This window comes from Ochotona curzoniae, unplaced genomic scaffold, assembly GCF_017591425.1.
Source record: "Ochotona curzoniae isolate NIBS_2020 unplaced genomic scaffold, NIBS_Ocur_1.0 contig_2235, whole genome shotgun sequence".
NCBI classification, from domain to species: Eukaryota; Metazoa; Chordata; class Mammalia; order Lagomorpha; family Ochotonidae; genus Ochotona; species Ochotona curzoniae.
In genome coordinates this window covers 1815363-1833357 of record NW_024465384.1, presented here as the reverse complement: position 1 = coordinate 1833357, position 17995 = coordinate 1815363, and the positions used below count along the sequence as shown (strand labels likewise).

Below are 17995 nucleotides of genomic sequence, written 5' to 3'. Positions count from 1 at the left end.
TTCCTGCATCCATGTATACACACACTTGTTGGCATGAGTGTGTACCCGTTTGTCACCATCTCTCGGACAGATACTCAAACTCTGCCCTAAGAAAAAGAGCTCCTCCACGTACACTTTCTGCAAGGCAGTCGGCCTGCTGGGCGTGCAGTTTCACCTGTTTGAGAATGAGTGTAAGTCCTCGAGAGTGAATGAGTGACCCCAAGGCTTGGCGGGCTGTGGCTGGGGGAAGCAGGGGAAGGAGGCTGGGAGGTGAGGGTGGTGGAGGGGCAGGTACCCCTGTCCACTTTCACCTGGCCTCAGTCCTGATTCACTAGAGGGGGACCCGGGGTCTTGGCTTCCAGATTATTCTCATGGCATCACCCTGGTGACCCCACTGTCGGGCTCTGAGAAGAAGCAAATGCTGCATTTCTGTGCCCTGGGTTCTGACGAGATGCAGAAGTTCGTGGAGGACCTGAAGGAGTCCATTGCCGAGGTGACGGAGCTGGAGCAGGTCCGGATAGAGTGTAAGGACATGATACCCCAGGTGCCCCTCGGGCAGTGGACAGAGGTTCCTGAGGGCTCTGGGTCAGTTAAGCAGACAAGGGGATCCAGGGACACTCTATTGATGATTTAAGCTCTGGCCCTGGGGGACAGCCTGCTCTTCTGGGGACCCTTGTGGCTTCTCCAAGTATTCCATGAGGGCACACTGCTTTTCACCTGCTCAGCATTCGTGAGGCACACATGTGGGTGCAGCTCACCTGGCACTAGGGTGCATGCATGCCATTAGATATCCAAGCAAACTTAGCCTTGCCCTTGGGCCTGTGCGAGTACTGTCTGTCCTTTGTTCATTGAGAGCCCCACCCTCCATTTTATTTCCTGATTGTGCTGCCCCTGTCCCTTCCAAGGGGCCTGGCTGTGTCTCTCACTACCCTTCATTTTGGCACCATCTTTCTGTTCCTCTAGGGAATAAATGCCTAGATTCCCAACTGTCCAGATTCAGGCATTTTAGTGAGTGGTGATGGCCCACCAAGGAGCACAGCCTGAATTGCCAGATCTAAGAGTAAAATCAAAAGCAAGCACATGAGGCTGCAGGGCTTCCACGAAGGCAGGACGTGTGCCTACCGTCCCGTGCCATGCCTGTCAGCTTTCCCACTGTCCAGGGTGAGCCAACTTGTTTTCAAGGACCTGTCTACAGACCCATGGGGGCTGCTACCACAGTTATTCCAGAACCTTCTCAAGGACCCACCTGGAAATGACTTGGCTTCTGTTGCAGTCAGAGTGTCACTGATGGCTCCCCACTGACCTGCGCAAATCCCAAAACCCAGACTGACCTCCACATTGCAACAGGAGGCAGCCCCCAGAACAGGCACTCACGTCCTTCCCCCAGTGACCAGGAAACAGCAGCTGTGAGAACCCATTCCATCAGGAGGTGGATTCTTCGTCCTCTGCCTAGAGGGCAGGGAGCCCAAAAGTAGGACTAGGCCTGGGCTCTTGGTCTTCAGACCCGAGAACAAGGGCAGGGTCATTGTGAGGCACTGGCCAGGGAGGCAGGGAGCAGGAGAGATCAAGGGAGGGAAATCCCTCCTTCACGGAGCACCCACTGTGTACCAGAGCCTGTGCTGATTGCTAAGCCTGTCATTGAATGGCAGCCACTTTCTGTGACTGGAAAGTCAGAGTCCCACATCACAAATCAGGAAGCTGAGACTGATGGAGTTGAAGGGAATCGGCCCAGCTCACACGGCCTACCACCAAGCAACAGGTGCATCCGGGATCCTGGAGTTCCTGGCTCATCATTATGACACCAGGTCCTAGAAGGAGCCACTGCGAAGAGGGGCAAGCCACAGCTCAGAGCCTCAGGGCAGGGACAGGGGGTACAATTCGGAAGTTAGCATCCCTGGATCAGGCCGCCATGGGCGGTGACAGAGTATTCCTTGCCACTGTAACAACACACAGGGTCATTCCCCAGTGTAGTGAGGGAGCCAAGCTGAGGGCTGAGGGCCTGGGGCCTGGGGCCTGGGGCACACCTTCCCTGGGAGGGCTTGGGGATTGGAACAGCCAGAGACAGACTCCACACCCCCTCCTGGTGTGACCAAAGCTACTGTGCCATGTGCTTCTCGCACATCATGATCAAAACTGGAAGGTGCAGAGGCCTTGCCCTACATCCGGATACACACCTCCTCCTGCCAGCCTCTCAGGGCACTATGCAGGTGTCATGGTCTCCACATGCAGGAGAAGGAACTGCAGATCTGAGCTGGGCTCTGTGAACTGCTGCTGCTGGAGGCAGCTGTGTGGTGCAGCTCATAGCAGGAACGGAACAGGGGTAGGCCGTCCCAGCCTCCTCTGCCACTCTCCTGTTCTGCAATGACTGAACCCAGGGTTTCTCTCTGGTCACCCCAGCCTTTCCCTTCCTCAGGGGAGCTGGAGAAGCAGCGAGGAGCAAAGACACTCTCCTTCAGGTCTGGGGAATCCCAGGTGGAACCACAGTCAAAGCAAGGATCGCCTACAGGTGAGTCTGCACCTGGGACCTGGGGCCTTGCATGGGACAGCTGCCTGCCCCTTTTCTGGCCATTTCTTTCTGCTGAGGAGCTCCAGGTTTCCTATCTTTGCTTTTACATTTTTTCTTTTCCTACCATCTGAGAGGGCAGAAAGAAGCGAGTCTCCATCCACTGGCTCACTCCCACCCACAAATGTCTTGACGCTCCAGGTCAGAAGACAGGAGACAGGAACTCCTTCCATGCCTCCCACATGAGTGTTAGGAATCCCAACGACCTGGGCCATCCTTGCTGCCTGCCAAGGCCACATACTAGCAAGAAGCTGGAGTCAGGAGCCTGAGCCAGGAATTGAACCCTGATCCTCCAGCTTGGGACATTGGGCATCTTAAATGGCCTCTGAACTAGGCCAAGTGCCCACCCCTTAACTTCCTTTGTGTAGCTAACCTCATGGGCATCAATGGTGGAAGAGAGGAGAGAGCTTAGAAACAGGTACATTTTGTCAGTTGCACCAGCATTCCTGGTATGAGCCTGTGTGAAATGTCTCCATTTACCCCAAAAGAAACAGGCTGAGAGACCCTGACGTGCTGGCTTCAGGCAGGGGCAGAGTGCCAGAAGGACCTGCCCTGCCCTGCCCTTGACAATCCTTTCCCTGATGAGCCGTGAGCACTCTCTAACACCAGGTCCCCCAGGGCTGCCCTCCCCAAGTTCAGATGAGCCCCCAAACTCAGTTTCTCAGACGAGGGAGTGGATCACTGCAGACCAGGAAGGTCAGCCCTGGACTTTGCATCTCCTGGCCACTCTGCAGACTCCCCACTGCCCTACCTGCTGGTCTCCACCAGCCTCAAAGGAGAAGGAGAGATGGGGCAAGAAAGCCACCCAGAACTGTTAGCTCATGGAGTCACCCAGTCACATCTCACTGTACCGTGGAAACCTGGGAAAGCCAGGGTCACTACAAGATGCCAACCCGAGCTGATAGTTCCAGAAGGATCCCCAGCTTGAAATTCTCCCCCAGAGGGCCCTGACATCAGGCGTGGGACAGACAGCGGCGCAGAGATGGTGCCAGCTGAGACACACACAGGGCCATTTTCTTTTTTTTTTTTTAATTTGTTTATTTTTATTTAAAAAGCAGAATTATCTAGAAAGAAGGAGAAAGGGAGAAAGAAAGATCTTCCATCTGTTGGTTCATTCTCTAAATGGCCATTACAGCCGGAGCTGTGCTGGTCCAAAGCCAGAAACCAGGAGATTTCACTGTGTCACCCACATGGGTGCCAGGGTCCAAACACTTAGATCATCCCTGCTCCCTTCCCAGGCACATTAGCAGGGAGCTGAATAGGAAGTGGAGCAGCCAGAACTTGAACCAGTGCCAATATGGAGTGCCAGTGCCACAGGCAATGGCTTAGCCTAATGTGCCACGGTGTCAGACCCACGACCCATATTCTAAGCAGTCCAAAGCCTTCTATGCCAGGCAGGGATTCTTGATGTAGGGACGTCTTCCCAAACCCAGAGGGTAGTCACCTATCACAGGTGCCCATCATCCCAACCTTCTCTGATCTCCGTTTATTTCTGTACCCGGGGTGCCTGGGGCAAGCTGCTTTTCACAGCTGCCAAAGCCCCGCAGCCAATCCCCAACATTCCCAGGCTACTCTTGCAGGAAGCCACAGCCTGGTCAGGCTGGCCTGTGCTCGGAGCCTGCACATCCTCCCACAGGTGGGATATTCTGAGCCAGGGCACCTGAGCAACATCAGGGGAACTCAGGAGTGGAAAAAAAAAAGAAAAAACAAGAAGCGCCTGCTGGCGGTGTGGGGGTGGACGCTAGGACCAACTTAGCCAGGGAGAGCCCAGCAGGGTGTCCCTGCTGTCGCTCCAGGCCAGTCAGAAGGCCCTGGCAAGCCCTGACAGAGCCTTCATCAGCTCTTCTATGCAATGGATCGTGGTGTAGTTGCCGGGGTAGGAGGCTGCCCACGAGCCCTGCCCCCACCACCCCGGCCACCTTGCAGTCCACAAAGGGCACACTTGCTGGAGACCCAGAGCACGGCGGTATTACACCCCAGGCTGCATGGCAACAAAGGAGGTCTCGCTGTCCAAGCTGGCGAGGCTGTGAGGGAGGGTGGCAGGGCTGTCCACGGGCTGGTGGAGAATAAGTGCTGTGCTCTTTGCATTCAAAGCCAAGAGGGAAGCGGCTCCGGGGGAGAAGCCGGCAGAGAGCACCATGGAGGTAAGTGGAGGCCTGGTCGGCCAGGTGAGTGCTCCCAGCCCACTCAACCCTCTTCTCATCATCTCTATTGTTTCTCTTCTCAGGTATTAATCAATGCCTCCCCAGCCCGACTCACCATTTTACCAATTTCAAGAGACACAATTAACACTTACTGCTAGCATGAGTCTTGCCACCGTTCCAGTGCCCAGTCCAGCTGCAAGCACTCTATCCCCCACCTCACCCCTGAGCCCGCTGCCCTCTGGGAACCTGCTCCCACTGTGACATCACAGGGTCGGGACGGGGAGAGGGGCCTGTGAAGCCCATGTGGCCATACACCCCCCCACACACACACAGTGCTCCCCAGTACTTGTTAATTCACAGAGTATCATAGCCCTTCTTCAAATCACCGCATCTCAGAGTTACCCCTCAAGTCAAGTCCCTAAGTGGGCACACACTACACTTTTAGGCTTGTCTCCAGGAAGTTGGAGACTTGAGAGTGGAGATATGGGAGCAGCCAGGCCTCTGGACCTGGAGGTGTGCTGGCAGGGAGAGGGGAAGTAAGACAGAGCTCTCTTGATGGCTTCTGTGCCAATTGCTGCTGCATCTGGAACACATTCATGTTGGAGAGACAGGGTGCCCATGCCAAGCCACATTGAAGGCTTCGGGGTGGCAGTGGGGATAGCCAGTCCCTGCCACCAGGCCCCCAGGGATTCCTCCCCCCCCACCTCAGAAGATCCTTATGTACCCCTGTGAACGCTACCCCCTGCTCTTTCCTGGCCAGGTGTGGGTGGTGGGTGCACCAGCTACTCACACGGAGGTGCTTCAAGCTGGAGGCCCCCCATATAGGTGTGTCAGGGAAGAAGCAGCACCTCCCCTACCCCCCACCACAGCCTAAACCCTGGGAAGCAGCAGGAAGCCCCATCCCAGGGCAGGAGGAGCTCCGCTTCTCTGTCCCCATGCCCCACACAGCCGTGTCTGGAGGAGGCACCTTGACACAGAGGAGCTTCCTGCCCCAGCAGCTGACCGGCCCCCCTAGGGTGGGTATTCCAGCCCTGCCCCCTCCCCATCCTCCCACTGCTGTCTGCCTCCACCGCCCATGCTCTAGCCTTGCAGTAAACACGCCAAGTTACCAGCTGTCCAGCTTGTTCTGCCCATCCTGCCCATGCCTCAGCCTGGGCTGCCCGTCCTCCCACCCCTGGCCCAAAGGCCCTTGTGGCTCTCTGCAAGGCTGCCACCCCTCAGCTAGCTCCAGGCCCACAGGGTCCCTGCTCACCCGCTCAGGGGCGGGGAGCAGCTATAAAGCCCCTGGGCCTCCCAGCTGGACCTGAGCTCCCTCGGCCTCTGCCCTCTCTTCATTATTGCCTGGCCACACCCTTCTGGCAGGTGCTTCTCCATCTTCTCTAAGCTGTTGTGTCCATGTCCCATCTCCTCTCTCTCTCTTTTTTTTCTCTCCCTTTCCTTCATGAACAGGGAGTTGAAAAGGGAGTTTGAATGAGAGGCATTTGCTGGCCCTTCCTGCTAGTCACTTACTGAACTTGGGAAACAAATGGTCCATGTGGTGGTGGGGCCTGCAGGTGCAGGGAGGGTCGGGGAGGAGCTGGGAAGTGCTACGAAGGTGTAGGACAAGACAGAGAGCCTGGACCACAGGGAGGAGGAGCAGGACAGCTCTGGAATCCCTGGGCCCAAGCAGCCAGGCTGTGCCTAAAGAGAAAAGTCAGTGGGGTACAAGCCTGGGCTGCTGCCTCCTGGGGAAGAACCAAGGATGCCAGCAGGTGAGCAGTGGAGTCTCAACCCCCTGTAGCAGTAGCCACAGAGGTCTGCCCAGTGAGGACCATAGAGGGCACCCCTAGGCAGATATGGCCCCCAGCCTGCTCCCTGGCCGTGTGTGTGTGTGCGCGCTCTGTGATGGAAAGACAGCCAGGGGCTCTGTGGACTCTTCCTTTGCTTAGGAAGCTTCAGCCCTAGGGAATGCTGCTGAGCCTGGAGGCCAAGAAGGAAGGAGAAAGCCTACAGGTGCTGTCCACAGCTGTGGGTGGCTTGTGACTATCACTGGATAGATGAGGCCACAGGAAGCCTCGAGAGCGGCACAGCCTAGCCAGTCCCCAGGTCTGGAGATCACTTTGGACTGGGTCATCCTGGTCCATTTCCCCTGGTGCTCTGAGCAACCAGCACCAGGTGGCCCTGGACAATCAGATCCCTGCTGAGGAGCAGTCTGCAAGAAGCAAGTATCTGGCAGGGATTGCAATATGCCCTAGACACAGTGCTGGGAGCTATGAGTTGAGGGAGGGAAAGGGGCAAAAAAATCGAAATCCTGCACCTTCCAGGGTGTCCATCCTTCCTGTCTGCCCACTGCTGGCCCAAGTAGTCCAACCTGATTGGCTCTGACCCATCTGAGGGTGGGACACACAGCTCGGTCTCCGCCTTTCCCTCCTGCTGCACCCCAGGAGACAAACTAGGGCCCTCTCTGCTGACTGAACCAGGACCCAGCTTGGGTGAGAGGGGCAGCTAGGGCCTTGACTCTGCCCCCCACCCCCCAGCTCTCTGGGCTGCTATGGAATGCACAGGTCTGGCCTTGGGTTCAACCCAGAGGATGAACTGAGTAGGTCCTGGTCTTTGGGGTTCCTCGTCTTCTGAGGTTTGGATGCCTTTGTGATAGCAGCTGGGACCATGAGGTTTCCAGATTAACAAAGCTGGCTTTGAAAGGCTCAAAAATGCACTGTGTCCACACTGCCCCTCCCCACCCCCATTCCCCAGCAAGCTGGCAGGAAGGGGCAGGCCCAGTAATTCAGTTCCCAAGCTACAGTTCAGTGAGAATGAAGCAGGGCAGGTTTCACTGGCCTGGGTCACCCTGCAAGTCCACAGACTGCTGAGCTGTGTGGAGGCCTGTTCCACAGACAAGGAGGCGGTCAGAACCCAGCTTCACTCTGTGTGGACAGTCAGGAGAGAGGATCCCAGCAGAGGCTCTGACACCCGGTGGGCAGCAGGAGCCGGGAGACGGAGGGAGGCGGAGGGAGGCTCAGGGTAGCCAGAGTCGGCAGCTTGGGAAGTAGTCTTGTAACATTTCATGCTTCTCTGGCTGTTTCTAAACTAGGTGTCAATTCACAACAGGCTTCAATCGTCCCAGCACAGCTCCGGGCTGGGGGTCGAGAGGGGCGCATCGGGGCCACCACAGCCAGACCTGCAGCCTAGCCCCGCCGGAGAGCAGCCCCCGCCACCCACACCACTGATGCTGCCACTGCCGCCGCCACCGCCCACTCCCCCAGGCACCCTGGTGCAGTGCCAGCAAATCGTCAAGGTCATTGTCCTGGACAAGCCCTGCTTGGCCCGCATGGAGCCCCTGCTGAGCCAGGCCCTCTCCTGCTACACCTCGTCCTCCTCCGACTCCTGTGGTGGTGGCTCCACACCCCTGGGCGGCCCAGGATCCCCGGTCAAGGTCATCCACCAGCCTCCTCTGCCCCCGCCCCCACCGCCCTACAACCACCCTCACCAGTTCTGCCCTCCTGGCAGCTCCCTGCTACACCGGCGCCGCTACTCCAGTGGCTCCAGGAGCCTGGTGTAGACCCGGCTCCAGACTCCTGGATGTTCTAGGAGAGCCAGGGGGAAAGAGGAGAGGATGGGCAGGGCATCTGTTGCCCCTCCATAGCCGGGCACCATGCATTCCGGAGGCACCACACGTTCTGGATTGCTGATCACTGTTGTTTTTTTGGGGAAAAAGGAACCCCACCCCCACCCATCTCCAGCCCTGGTTTTGTCTGGTCTCACTGTCCTTCCCTTACACAGCTCAGTGCACACACACACATCAGTTCACATTCCTGGGCTCTACACAGCCAGACAGGACACAGCCTCCTCATGCTCTCCCCCTTGGACAAGGATCCAGGAGGAGTGAGGTTTTGTATCCACTGCACCCAGGAGCCTCACGCTAGTGGGCAGGAGCAGGGAGCCTGGTGGTTCAGCAGCAGTGCGCTGGCGTGGGCAGGGCAGGCATGGCTGAGCCCCACCAGTAGCTGCACCTTCAGCTGTCCCAGGAGGAGGGGCCGTTGGATGACAGAAGTAAAGCTGGGGCCAGTCCAGTCTTAGGACACACTCTCCTGCAGGGCATCTTTTCCTCCCCCCACCTCTCACCCCTGCTTCTCCTCCTGACTTCTCAGGAGCTGCCCGCCAGACCCCAGGGAAAAGCTTTGAGAAGGGGAGAGGGTTGGAGAGAGCGCTAGGCTCCATATGGACCCTTTCCGGGGGTTTCTCGGGTTCCTGGCCCCAGAAACAATGCCCAGCCCATGTCAGGAACACGCAGGGGAGCCAGGCTTACTCTGGGCTGCCCACTATGGAGCAGAAACTGGGGATGGGGAGAACGATGGGCCCCGTGGAGGTGAGATTCTACCTGGGCTCGGCCTCCTTTCTGTGGCCCCCAGGAATGACCTGTGTGCGGACTTGGGTAGAGAAGCAGGACACCCTCCAAGGCACCTGCTTCTCCCCTACCGCCCCTTGAGTCTCCCTCCGTCTGGAAGGTCCCAAGACCTCCCCCCACAGCAGAGGCCCCAATACCCTCAAAACTGCAGAGCCAAGCAGTGTCCGGTAGGGCGGGGGATACATGCCCCCACACAGGGGCCAGATGAGGGGCAGCCACCCTCAAAGACCCTCATAAGCAGGACTGCTGCCTGTGCCCAGCATGGGCTCCTCGGCAGGTCCAAACTCCCAGCACGTGTGCCAGCAGCTGGCACCGGCTTCTCTTGCTAAGGCTCCCCACCTTCTGCCCCGACTGGTAAGGTCCCTTGAGGGCTGTAGTCCAAAGCAGATAGTGCTTCCCCCAGCCCCTGCCTGCCCCCAGCCCACAGCACCCTGGGCCACATACGTAGGAGGCACAGATAACTCCCAGAGGTTCCAGATGACCTAGTTCCGTGTGTGTGTGTCTGTATGGTCACCCAGACGTCAGAATGATGTCACCCTGCGGGTCTATTTCTGGCTCCGTCTCTGTCAGCCCAGTTTCCTTAACGTTCGGCCAATTTGCTGTCATGCCCCCATCCCCCACCCCATCTGGCCCTCCCTGCCCTGGTTCTCCTCGCTGACCCCTTTGGGGTCTTGTGTGTCACAGGGAGATGCCGGTGAGAAGCAGGAACGGAGCATCCTACAGATGGGGCAGACAAGGGCAGGAGGCAAATAGGGGCCTGGGAGAAAGGCAAGGTGTGGGGTGGGAGCAGATGAGTAGAAGGAATTGCATACAGGGTTGAAAGGGCTGCAGAGGGAGGGACCCATCTCAGCGAGTCCAGGGCCTCATCAGTCAGCGGCTCTGCCTGCTTCAGGCTTACCAAGTGCCCGCGTCCCTCCTTGTCCCTCTCTGGTGAGGAACAGCACAGATTTTAGGGCGGACACACATGGGGGCCTCTTCCCCTGCCCTCTCTCAGCACCTGACCCACAGAATCCTCAGTGCCCCATCCCCTAAGGAGAGACGCACACACCTCTCCCAGGCCACCACTGGCCACACGAGGAGCCCAGCAGGGCGCTGGGCAGCCTGGCATCCATAGCTGCTCCCACACACTGTGCTGAAGATGGTGTCTGCTTCCCAGTTGTTGTGAGCTCTGCTGGCCGGTACACCCAGTGGCCTTGAAAAGGGGTATGTAGCTGACCCTCCCAACCGTCAAGGGAGCCCAGAGCCCCTACATGCCACCCTGCCCATCCATAACCCACAGCGCTCTGCACCGCCCAGTGGGCCCCTGCCTCTCGGCCCGCCCCCTCTACTGAGCACAGCTCTATTGGGAAGGGCCCAATAGAGCGTGATCATGGACCCTCTAGCCACGGGGTGGAGTGGTCAAGGGGTGCTGATCAAGCCCAGATCCCTCCCCCCCTCCCCCAGCCTTATTCTGGAACACCGCAGTCCTGCTCCCTCCCAGCCTAGCCATGTGGTCCAGCAAGCAAGCGTGGGAGATGAAGTGAGCTTCTGCTTCCTGCCTTGAGCCCTGAAGGCCTTGCCCTGGCAGCCTGTCTGTCCATCTTCCTGTCTGTGTGTCTGTCCCCAAAGATGTCTTGCTCCCACACACACATGTATTGGCCCTGGACCTTTGATTCCCCACCCAACTGTGCCCCCTCAGAGCCTGCAGGGTGTCCCTGATGCCCGAGGCGGCTTCCCAAACATCCATCTATCTGTCCGTCTGTCCATCCATCCCCCTGTCTGCTGTACAGACCTCTTGCTGCTCTCTTCCCATACGCACCCCCTCCCCGAAGGAGAGAAGCCTCTTTAGGGGAAGATGGGGTGTCTGCCCCCAGTGACAGATCCAAATGGCAAATATTTTGTAACAAAATAGCCCAGAGGTATTTTATCTGTTCAATTCCTAGAGTTTTAGAGACTATATTGAATTATGTCACTTGAGCCAACTGTGTCCTGAGTATCTTTCATGCCACCAGGGGAGGGGCTACCTGGGCCCAGAGCCTATCAGTGCTCAGCATACAGGAGACAGGCAGGCAGGTGCTTGCTACACTCCTCCAGCTGGGATGGCATTATCCGTTGCCCTGGCAGGCACAGCTGCGCCCTGAGTGGGAGCCAGTCTAACTAAAATAGGCCTGGCTGTTGGTGGACAGAGCTGGGGGAGCAGCATCCCGAAACGGATCCCAAGTGAATCCTGCCCAGGCCCAGCGGCCTGCACACTTGCAGAAGCAGCCAGGAGAGACTTGCCAGCCAAGATGCCTGCAGGCAGCAGTGGAGCCCCTGCAGACCCCTCCAGGCTGTCTCCCTGATCAGTAGCCTCAGGCGATTTGCTCCATGGTCCCTCCCAAGGTGCTAAAAGGAATCTGCCAGCCCCTGCCCCATAGCTGCAATGGAGGGGTGAAGATGGGTGGGGGGGAGCGTGGCTGAGAAAAGGCCTGGAGTCACACAGGGCAATTCAGCAGACCACCACCGCTACACCAGGGCAACTACTGTGTGAGAGGTCTTCTCTTGGGGCAGCAGGGGCTGAAGCGTGCCCACCTGCACCACGGTGATGCAGGAGGGAGGATGAGAGACCCCAGGGCTGCGGCAAGTGTGCCTGGCACATTCAGCATGCACAGAAGCTGGCCGCAGTGAGTGTCTGCAGCCAGGAGGCAGGCAGCTGGGCCTTCTAAACGATCTTATATCACCAAAGGCCCTGCACCTGGCCAGGATGCTGGGCATGGGACACCTGCACCAAGAGGCCCCACAGCCCTGCTGAGCAGAACTCACAGCATTGAGAAGCCAAACAGCAACACACACACACACACACACACACACACACACACACACACACACACACACACACACACACACACACACACACACACACACACACACACACACACACACACACACACACACACACACACACACACACACACACACACACACACACACACACACACACACACACACACACACACACACACACACACACACACACACACACACACCCACACACACACACACACACACACACACACACCCTTGTGCCCTGATATCACACACACACACACACACACACACACGTCCCCTTGTGCCCTGATATCACACACACACACACACACACACACACACACGTCCCCTTGTGCCCTGATCAAGGAAACAGGGACCATGACCTCCTCCTCTTCCCAGGAAATGAGAAATTCCAGAGGAAACTGGAGGTCAGCTAGGACCCATCCCATCCTGAGAATTCTCTGACCCAGGGAGCTGAAGACTGGCCCAGTCAGAGAACCCAACTCCGTCCAAGCCTGGGCAAGGGGCCTGGGACCTGGACTCCCTGCTGTCTGGATCCCTGGTGGGAAAGGATGTGAGGTAGTGGGTACTGCTCCAAACCTTCCAGTCTTGCAGGCGAGGGAGGAAGGCGTTCTGCAGGAGTCCAGGCCTCTGCCTGGGGACAGAGCTGGGGTCAGCACGTCCCCCTTTGCCGAGGAGGGGCATCACTGACCAAATGCATTCACCAGGATACGTTGACTTATAGCCGGGAGCAACGGGCCAGGTGGAGAGGCTAGAGCTGTAACTCAAGTGGTTTCAGCGGCAGCTAATGAGCACTTGCCGTGCACCAGGGCTCTGAGCTCAGTATAGGGGCTTCCCTGGGAATGCGGCAAGGGAGGAGCCGGCCAGGGGAGAGGGTAGGAGGCAGCAAAGGCAGGGCGGACTGTATCCACACAGGATGTTCAGGGCAGGTCTCCACAAGGTGCAGGGCAGGTCTCCACAAGGTGCGGGGCAGGTGTGAGAGCAGGTGGACAGGTCAGGGTCACATTAGCATCATTGCGGCATGGGACAAGCCAGCATTTTGAGGCGGGAGCCAGGGCAATCTGCCAATAGTGTGTGGATTTACTCACATGAAAAAAAAAAAAAACTTTATGGAAGAAGTCTTGCAATCGGTCTTCTAGAAAACACGGGACAGGTGGTCACAAACAAAGCCAAGAAGAGGGTTGCAAGGGCACAGTCAGGAAAGGGGGTCGAGGAGGAAGCAGGCAGCAGAATACACAGCAGTGGCAACACAGGGCCGAATTGCTGCCAGGCCGGTGGGCCACACTCTGGCTGCCTCTTTTCCTGGCTCCCCAAGCCTGATACGATGGACACACGGCCCCCTGGGAACTTGGGGTCAGCAGTTCTTCCCACCCAAAGCTGCCACTGAACTGAACCGCAATGCTCCATCCCAGGGAACCCAGCCAGGGGCCAAAGGGAGGTGTCCTTCTTGGAGGAGGTGAGGCCTAGCTGCGGTCCACAGCTCCCCATCTGGTCCCTAGAGAGCAGCCAGGCTCAGGGAAAGGCCCTGTTGGAAGCCTGGGAGCCCAGAATCAGGAAAATTCCACTCTGGATATGGCTGCAGGGTGTGTACTGGGAGGGAGAACAGGAATGCGGCTATCCCCCACCCCCACCCCACCACCCTCCCTCTCACCTCTCCCTAGGGACCCAGGCAGCCCAATTCCCCAGCTGGGTCCGTGGCACCTGGGCAGTTCCTGCTCCATCGTCCCCCAGGGCTGCGTGACTTTGGAACAACCACAGGAAAGGCAGGAGACCCCGCCCTCCCGGGAGTTTCCCACTTCCTGGACAGATCTGCCTTGTTCTCCCACTTTCCTTGCCAATCTGGGGCGGGGAGGGGGTGGGCAGAAGGCAGGGCCCAGGGGACCTCATCACCTTCACAGGGAGTCCCTGGGTCCCTTGGACGCAGCCTTACGGGTGTGTGAAGCCAGCCAACTCTGCAGTGACCCATTCAAGGACAGAGGGGCTACCTAACCGAAGAAACCACCCAAAAGGACAACAGAATAAACCCAACCTAGAGAGTAGAAAGCGAAGGATTGACACAAAGCCGACCCAGACATATGCTGCATGAAAGAAAACAAGGTCTGCGGTCATTCCCAGGACAAAGCATGAATGCCCCTGACCGTGAGGAAGGGACAGACCTGCGTGTACTGCACACAAGTCCAGCCAGAATGTTACGGCTCACTGCTAACCTGCAGCAGGCACACCTCCCCAAGATGAACACCATCTTAGACAAACTGGACAGCTGGAACCAGAAGTAAGCTTTTATTTTTTTCATGAAAAAAAATCTTAAATCTATGCATTAAAAAAAAAAAACCTGACTTTTCATGTACTATGAAAAAAAAAAAATACACTCACACTTTCAGTTCGATTTCTCCATGAACATTTTGAAATTCCCTCGGGTCCCACCAAAGTTTGCATGAGAATAGAAAACTTGAGATACATAAGTGAAAGAGAAATTTAAACATGTGGCTAAAGGTTTATCCTACCCTAGCCCCCCCACCAAAAAAACAAACAACAACAACAACAAAAAACCCTGTAATATGCCACAGGTGTTTCACCTAACAATTAAGGTGCTGATCAATGCACCCCCATCCAGTCCTGGCTGCTGCCTGGGAGCAAATCTCAGTTCCAACACCAAATTTGAGCATACTGCTAATGTGGACCGGGCAGGGGCCAGCGCTGCAGCGTAGGTGCAGGCATAGAGGAATGCGGGCAGCAGGTGGCGGCTCAGCTGTGGGCTTTTGGCTCTCCTGTGGAGTCCTGGGGTTCCAGCCTCCCAGCTCCAGCCCAGCTCAGCTGGAGACTGTCAGTCGCTGGAGCTCTTTCTTTCTCATTCTTCCAGCCCCCCTTTCCTCCCACTATGGATAAAACAGTTAAAGGAAAAAAAGGTAACCAGGGCAGGTAGCTTTGTACACAAGTTAACCATGCATTCAATAGCCCAGTCTCTCATCTCGAATTCCAGAAAAAAGAAAGAACATCCCCAAACTCTTTTTCTAATAGACCTAGGATGACCATAACATAAAAATCAAAGCAAATAAGGACAATACAGCAAAAGGAAGATCAATTTTGTTTATGCAGATAAAGCAAAAATTCTAAACAAAATATTAACAGACTGGAGCTAGCAATGAATAACAACAACAACAACAAAGAAATGATACATGATGACCAAGGGGCGTTTAGCCCAGGAATGAAAGGATAAATATCAGAAACATCGATGGATGTAATACAGTAAAGGAAAAAAAAAAAACAGTACAATCATCTCTATTAATAGAGACATTTAAAAAAAGCAATCCATTAGATTAAACACTTATTTTTGACTTGGAACAAACTTCACAGCCTAATACAGGGTCTCCACCGGGAAGGAAATCCTATCTGCCTTTGCCCTCATATTTGAAATGTTGAGATTCTTGTTCCAATGGGGAAGGAGCACCCAGCTGCTCCCATCACCCCACGGAGGAACAAGAAGAGGCTACACTCAGGGGAATCCAGTCGGCATGATTTTCAGCTCAGATGGCTCACATGAAAGCCCCCAAATTGGAACTGACAGCCAATAGACCTTTGGGAGGAACACACAGGGACAAGTTGGGGCCAGTCGGGACCCGGGTGCACAGCTGGCTACCCAAGGTCTGGGTCCCGTCCCTCAGCAACAGGGCCCACTGCAGCGTTCCGTGGAGGACAGACTATGGCCACACGGTGCTTTCACCCTCCCACCCCCTTCCTCTTCCTCCCTGCAGGCTGCTCAAGGATTTGCCCCTTGCTAGGACCCACCTTGGCACTGCTAGTGTGGAATGTCGCAGGGTGCTTAGCTGCCCCACCACGGGTCTGGGCAGCCTGAAGAAACTGCTGTTGGGGGATAAAGCTTCCAGTCTGATTGCCTCAGAGATCATAGCAGCAGTCCCAGGAGTAAGCAGGGGGCTGGGCATGGGCCCTGCAGGGAGCTGGGCGGGGCCCTGCGGGGGTGCTGGGCACGGGCCTGCAGGGGGAGTGGGCATGAACCCTGCAGGGGGGGGTTAGGTTAGGCCCTGCAGGGAGGTAGAACCCCTAGGGTGGGCAGGGAGCACCCTCTCCCCTCCAGCTGGGGCACCTCCTGGCCACCCTGGCCTTGCCTCCTTGGGACCTGCTGGTGTCAGACTGGACACAGAGGGTGCTGGAATGCAGGGGGCCAGGACACCACCTGCCAGGAGTGGTTTCCACCAGTCCCCTGCCTTCTTGTCCTCCCGCTGCACGCATGATCACCCCTGGCCCCCTGCTGCATCCACGGGTGGCTAACACTAAGCTTTTCATCCCTGTCAGATCCAATCAGCCCTTGTGACTTCACCAAGCAGCTCAACCCGCAGGGAGGCCACGTGGGCTCGGTCATCAGGGAGCCTGGCACGTGAGCCTTACCTGCCCAGAGCGAGTGGGGGTGGAGAGAATGAGCCAGGACAAGGGAGGGCCTGGGGTGGGGGGATAAGTGAGCAAGTGACAGCCTAGGAAGAAGGAAGAACAGGCTGGGACAAGAAGGGATGGGGGCAGGGATGAGGGAAGAGAGAGGGTACTGAGGGGGTTGCGGGAGAGAGGGTGCTGAGGGGGAGAGGGAGGGGAAGCAGGGCATTGTGGAGGGAGGGACTCCCCTCCTCTCCGGTGTGCAGGGACCACACCTGACGACTGCCAGCCCCCGCCCCTTGGAAGCCAAGGGCTGCTGTCAGGCACCCCCGGCAGCTCCACAGTCCACTCCAGACCACAGTGTCTGCTGTCTCTGGGCACAGGCAAGAGCAGAGGGCACACCTGGCAGGATGCCTGTGACTCCAGCCCTGCCAAGGCTGCACGAGCTAAAGCCGCTCAACATCCTCCCTCCCTGGGCCTGTTAGCATGTTACTTGAGCGCCCTGGTGACAGACAGCTTTGGGAGCCGAGGGGCCACACGGGGGCTGCCCTAGCCTGGCACTTTAGATAGCGCTCTGAAAATGGAAGCTACCCAAGGAGGACCAGGATCCAGCCGGACAAACAGTGTCACAGGCTCTGCAGACCTGGACTTGGCCCTCCAACCCTCCTCCCTCCTCCTGCCCCTCTATCCCTCCTCCCACCCCTCCATCCCTCCTCCCTCCTGCCGCCCCAAATGCTGGTTTCTTCCCCCTAGGACTCAGGTTACCTAAGTCAACACTTTCAAACACAAGTGTGTGCAGAACTCAAGCAGGGTGTGGTGGATGGAGCCTGTGGCAAACATTGGTTTGAAAAACAAAACACACAAAAATGTAAAGCCACACTGGCCTCCTGCCTACCACTCTGAAGCCAAACAGCCTGTGTGTGAGATCAAAACAGACCCCAAATCCTAACCACACAGCTTTGCCTCAGCCGCACGTGTGCACACACATGCCAGGGAGCTCGAACTGCTGGATCTGCCACGTGATATGACTGGACTGGAGTCCCCTCCCCTGACCCCCTATCCAGCCCAGCCCCTCCCTGCCCCATCCAGACACTTTCCCAGGGACAGAAAGAGAAGGAGGGAAGAAGTGGCAGAGTCCTGAGGCCAGCACTGCAAGTTGGGAGCCAGGGGTCTGGGGCAACTGGGAGATTGGACATAGGGCAGAGCAGAAGGGGGCAGTGGCGGCTGCTGGGAAACCTTCCTTGAGCTCAGCAGCTGAGGCTGCCCCATAGCAGGACACCCTTGGGGGATCCCATCATCAACTGCTCCTCACTGGGGCCCAGGGGAGCGAAAGGCGGGGGAGGGGCTGTGAAAGTCCAGAGGAAGAGGGCTTCCACGGGGAAGGAGAGCTGTGCTCAGCGAGAGGGTGCTGTCCTGCAGGTCAGGGGTGCTCAGGGGGTCCGAGGTACACAGAGCATTGCACTGTTCCCCTCCGCCACCAGGAGGCAGCAGCGAGCACTGTGCCCATACACATTTTCATGAATGAAGCCCCTGACTCTCCACGTCTTGCTCCCGGGCCTCCCTCCTTCCCCCAGCAGCTCCCAGAAGGGTAAACACAGGTGCACAGAGCAGTCCAGGGGGAGTCTGAAGGAGATACAAGGAACTGGGGCAGGAACAGCTCCCTCTGTTTCTGGGTGAGGGGCACAGGCACCCCTAGCTGGCCAAGGGCTGTCAGACTCCGCCACCTCTGGACTG

General features: G+C 57.1%; 1 protein-coding gene across 2 annotated transcripts in view; it reads left to right on the top strand.

Annotated features, from left to right (window-relative positions):
* The window catches only part of IQSEC3 (IQ motif and Sec7 domain ArfGEF 3), a 72326-nt gene extending 64102 nt beyond the window's left edge, over nt 1-8224 (top strand). For both annotated transcript variants that reach the window (XM_040972243.1, XM_040972242.1), the window contains 5 exons: nt 71-170; nt 342-503; nt 2393-2485; nt 4637-4686; nt 7757-8224. In XM_040972243.1, coding sequence (XP_040828177.1) covers nt 71-170; nt 342-503; nt 2393-2485; nt 4637-4686; nt 7757-8224 — 873 coding nt within the window. The remainder of the gene's footprint in view (nt 1-70; nt 171-341; nt 504-2392; nt 2486-4636; nt 4687-7756) is intronic.
* The last annotated feature ends 9771 nt before the right edge of the window (nt 8225-17995 follow it).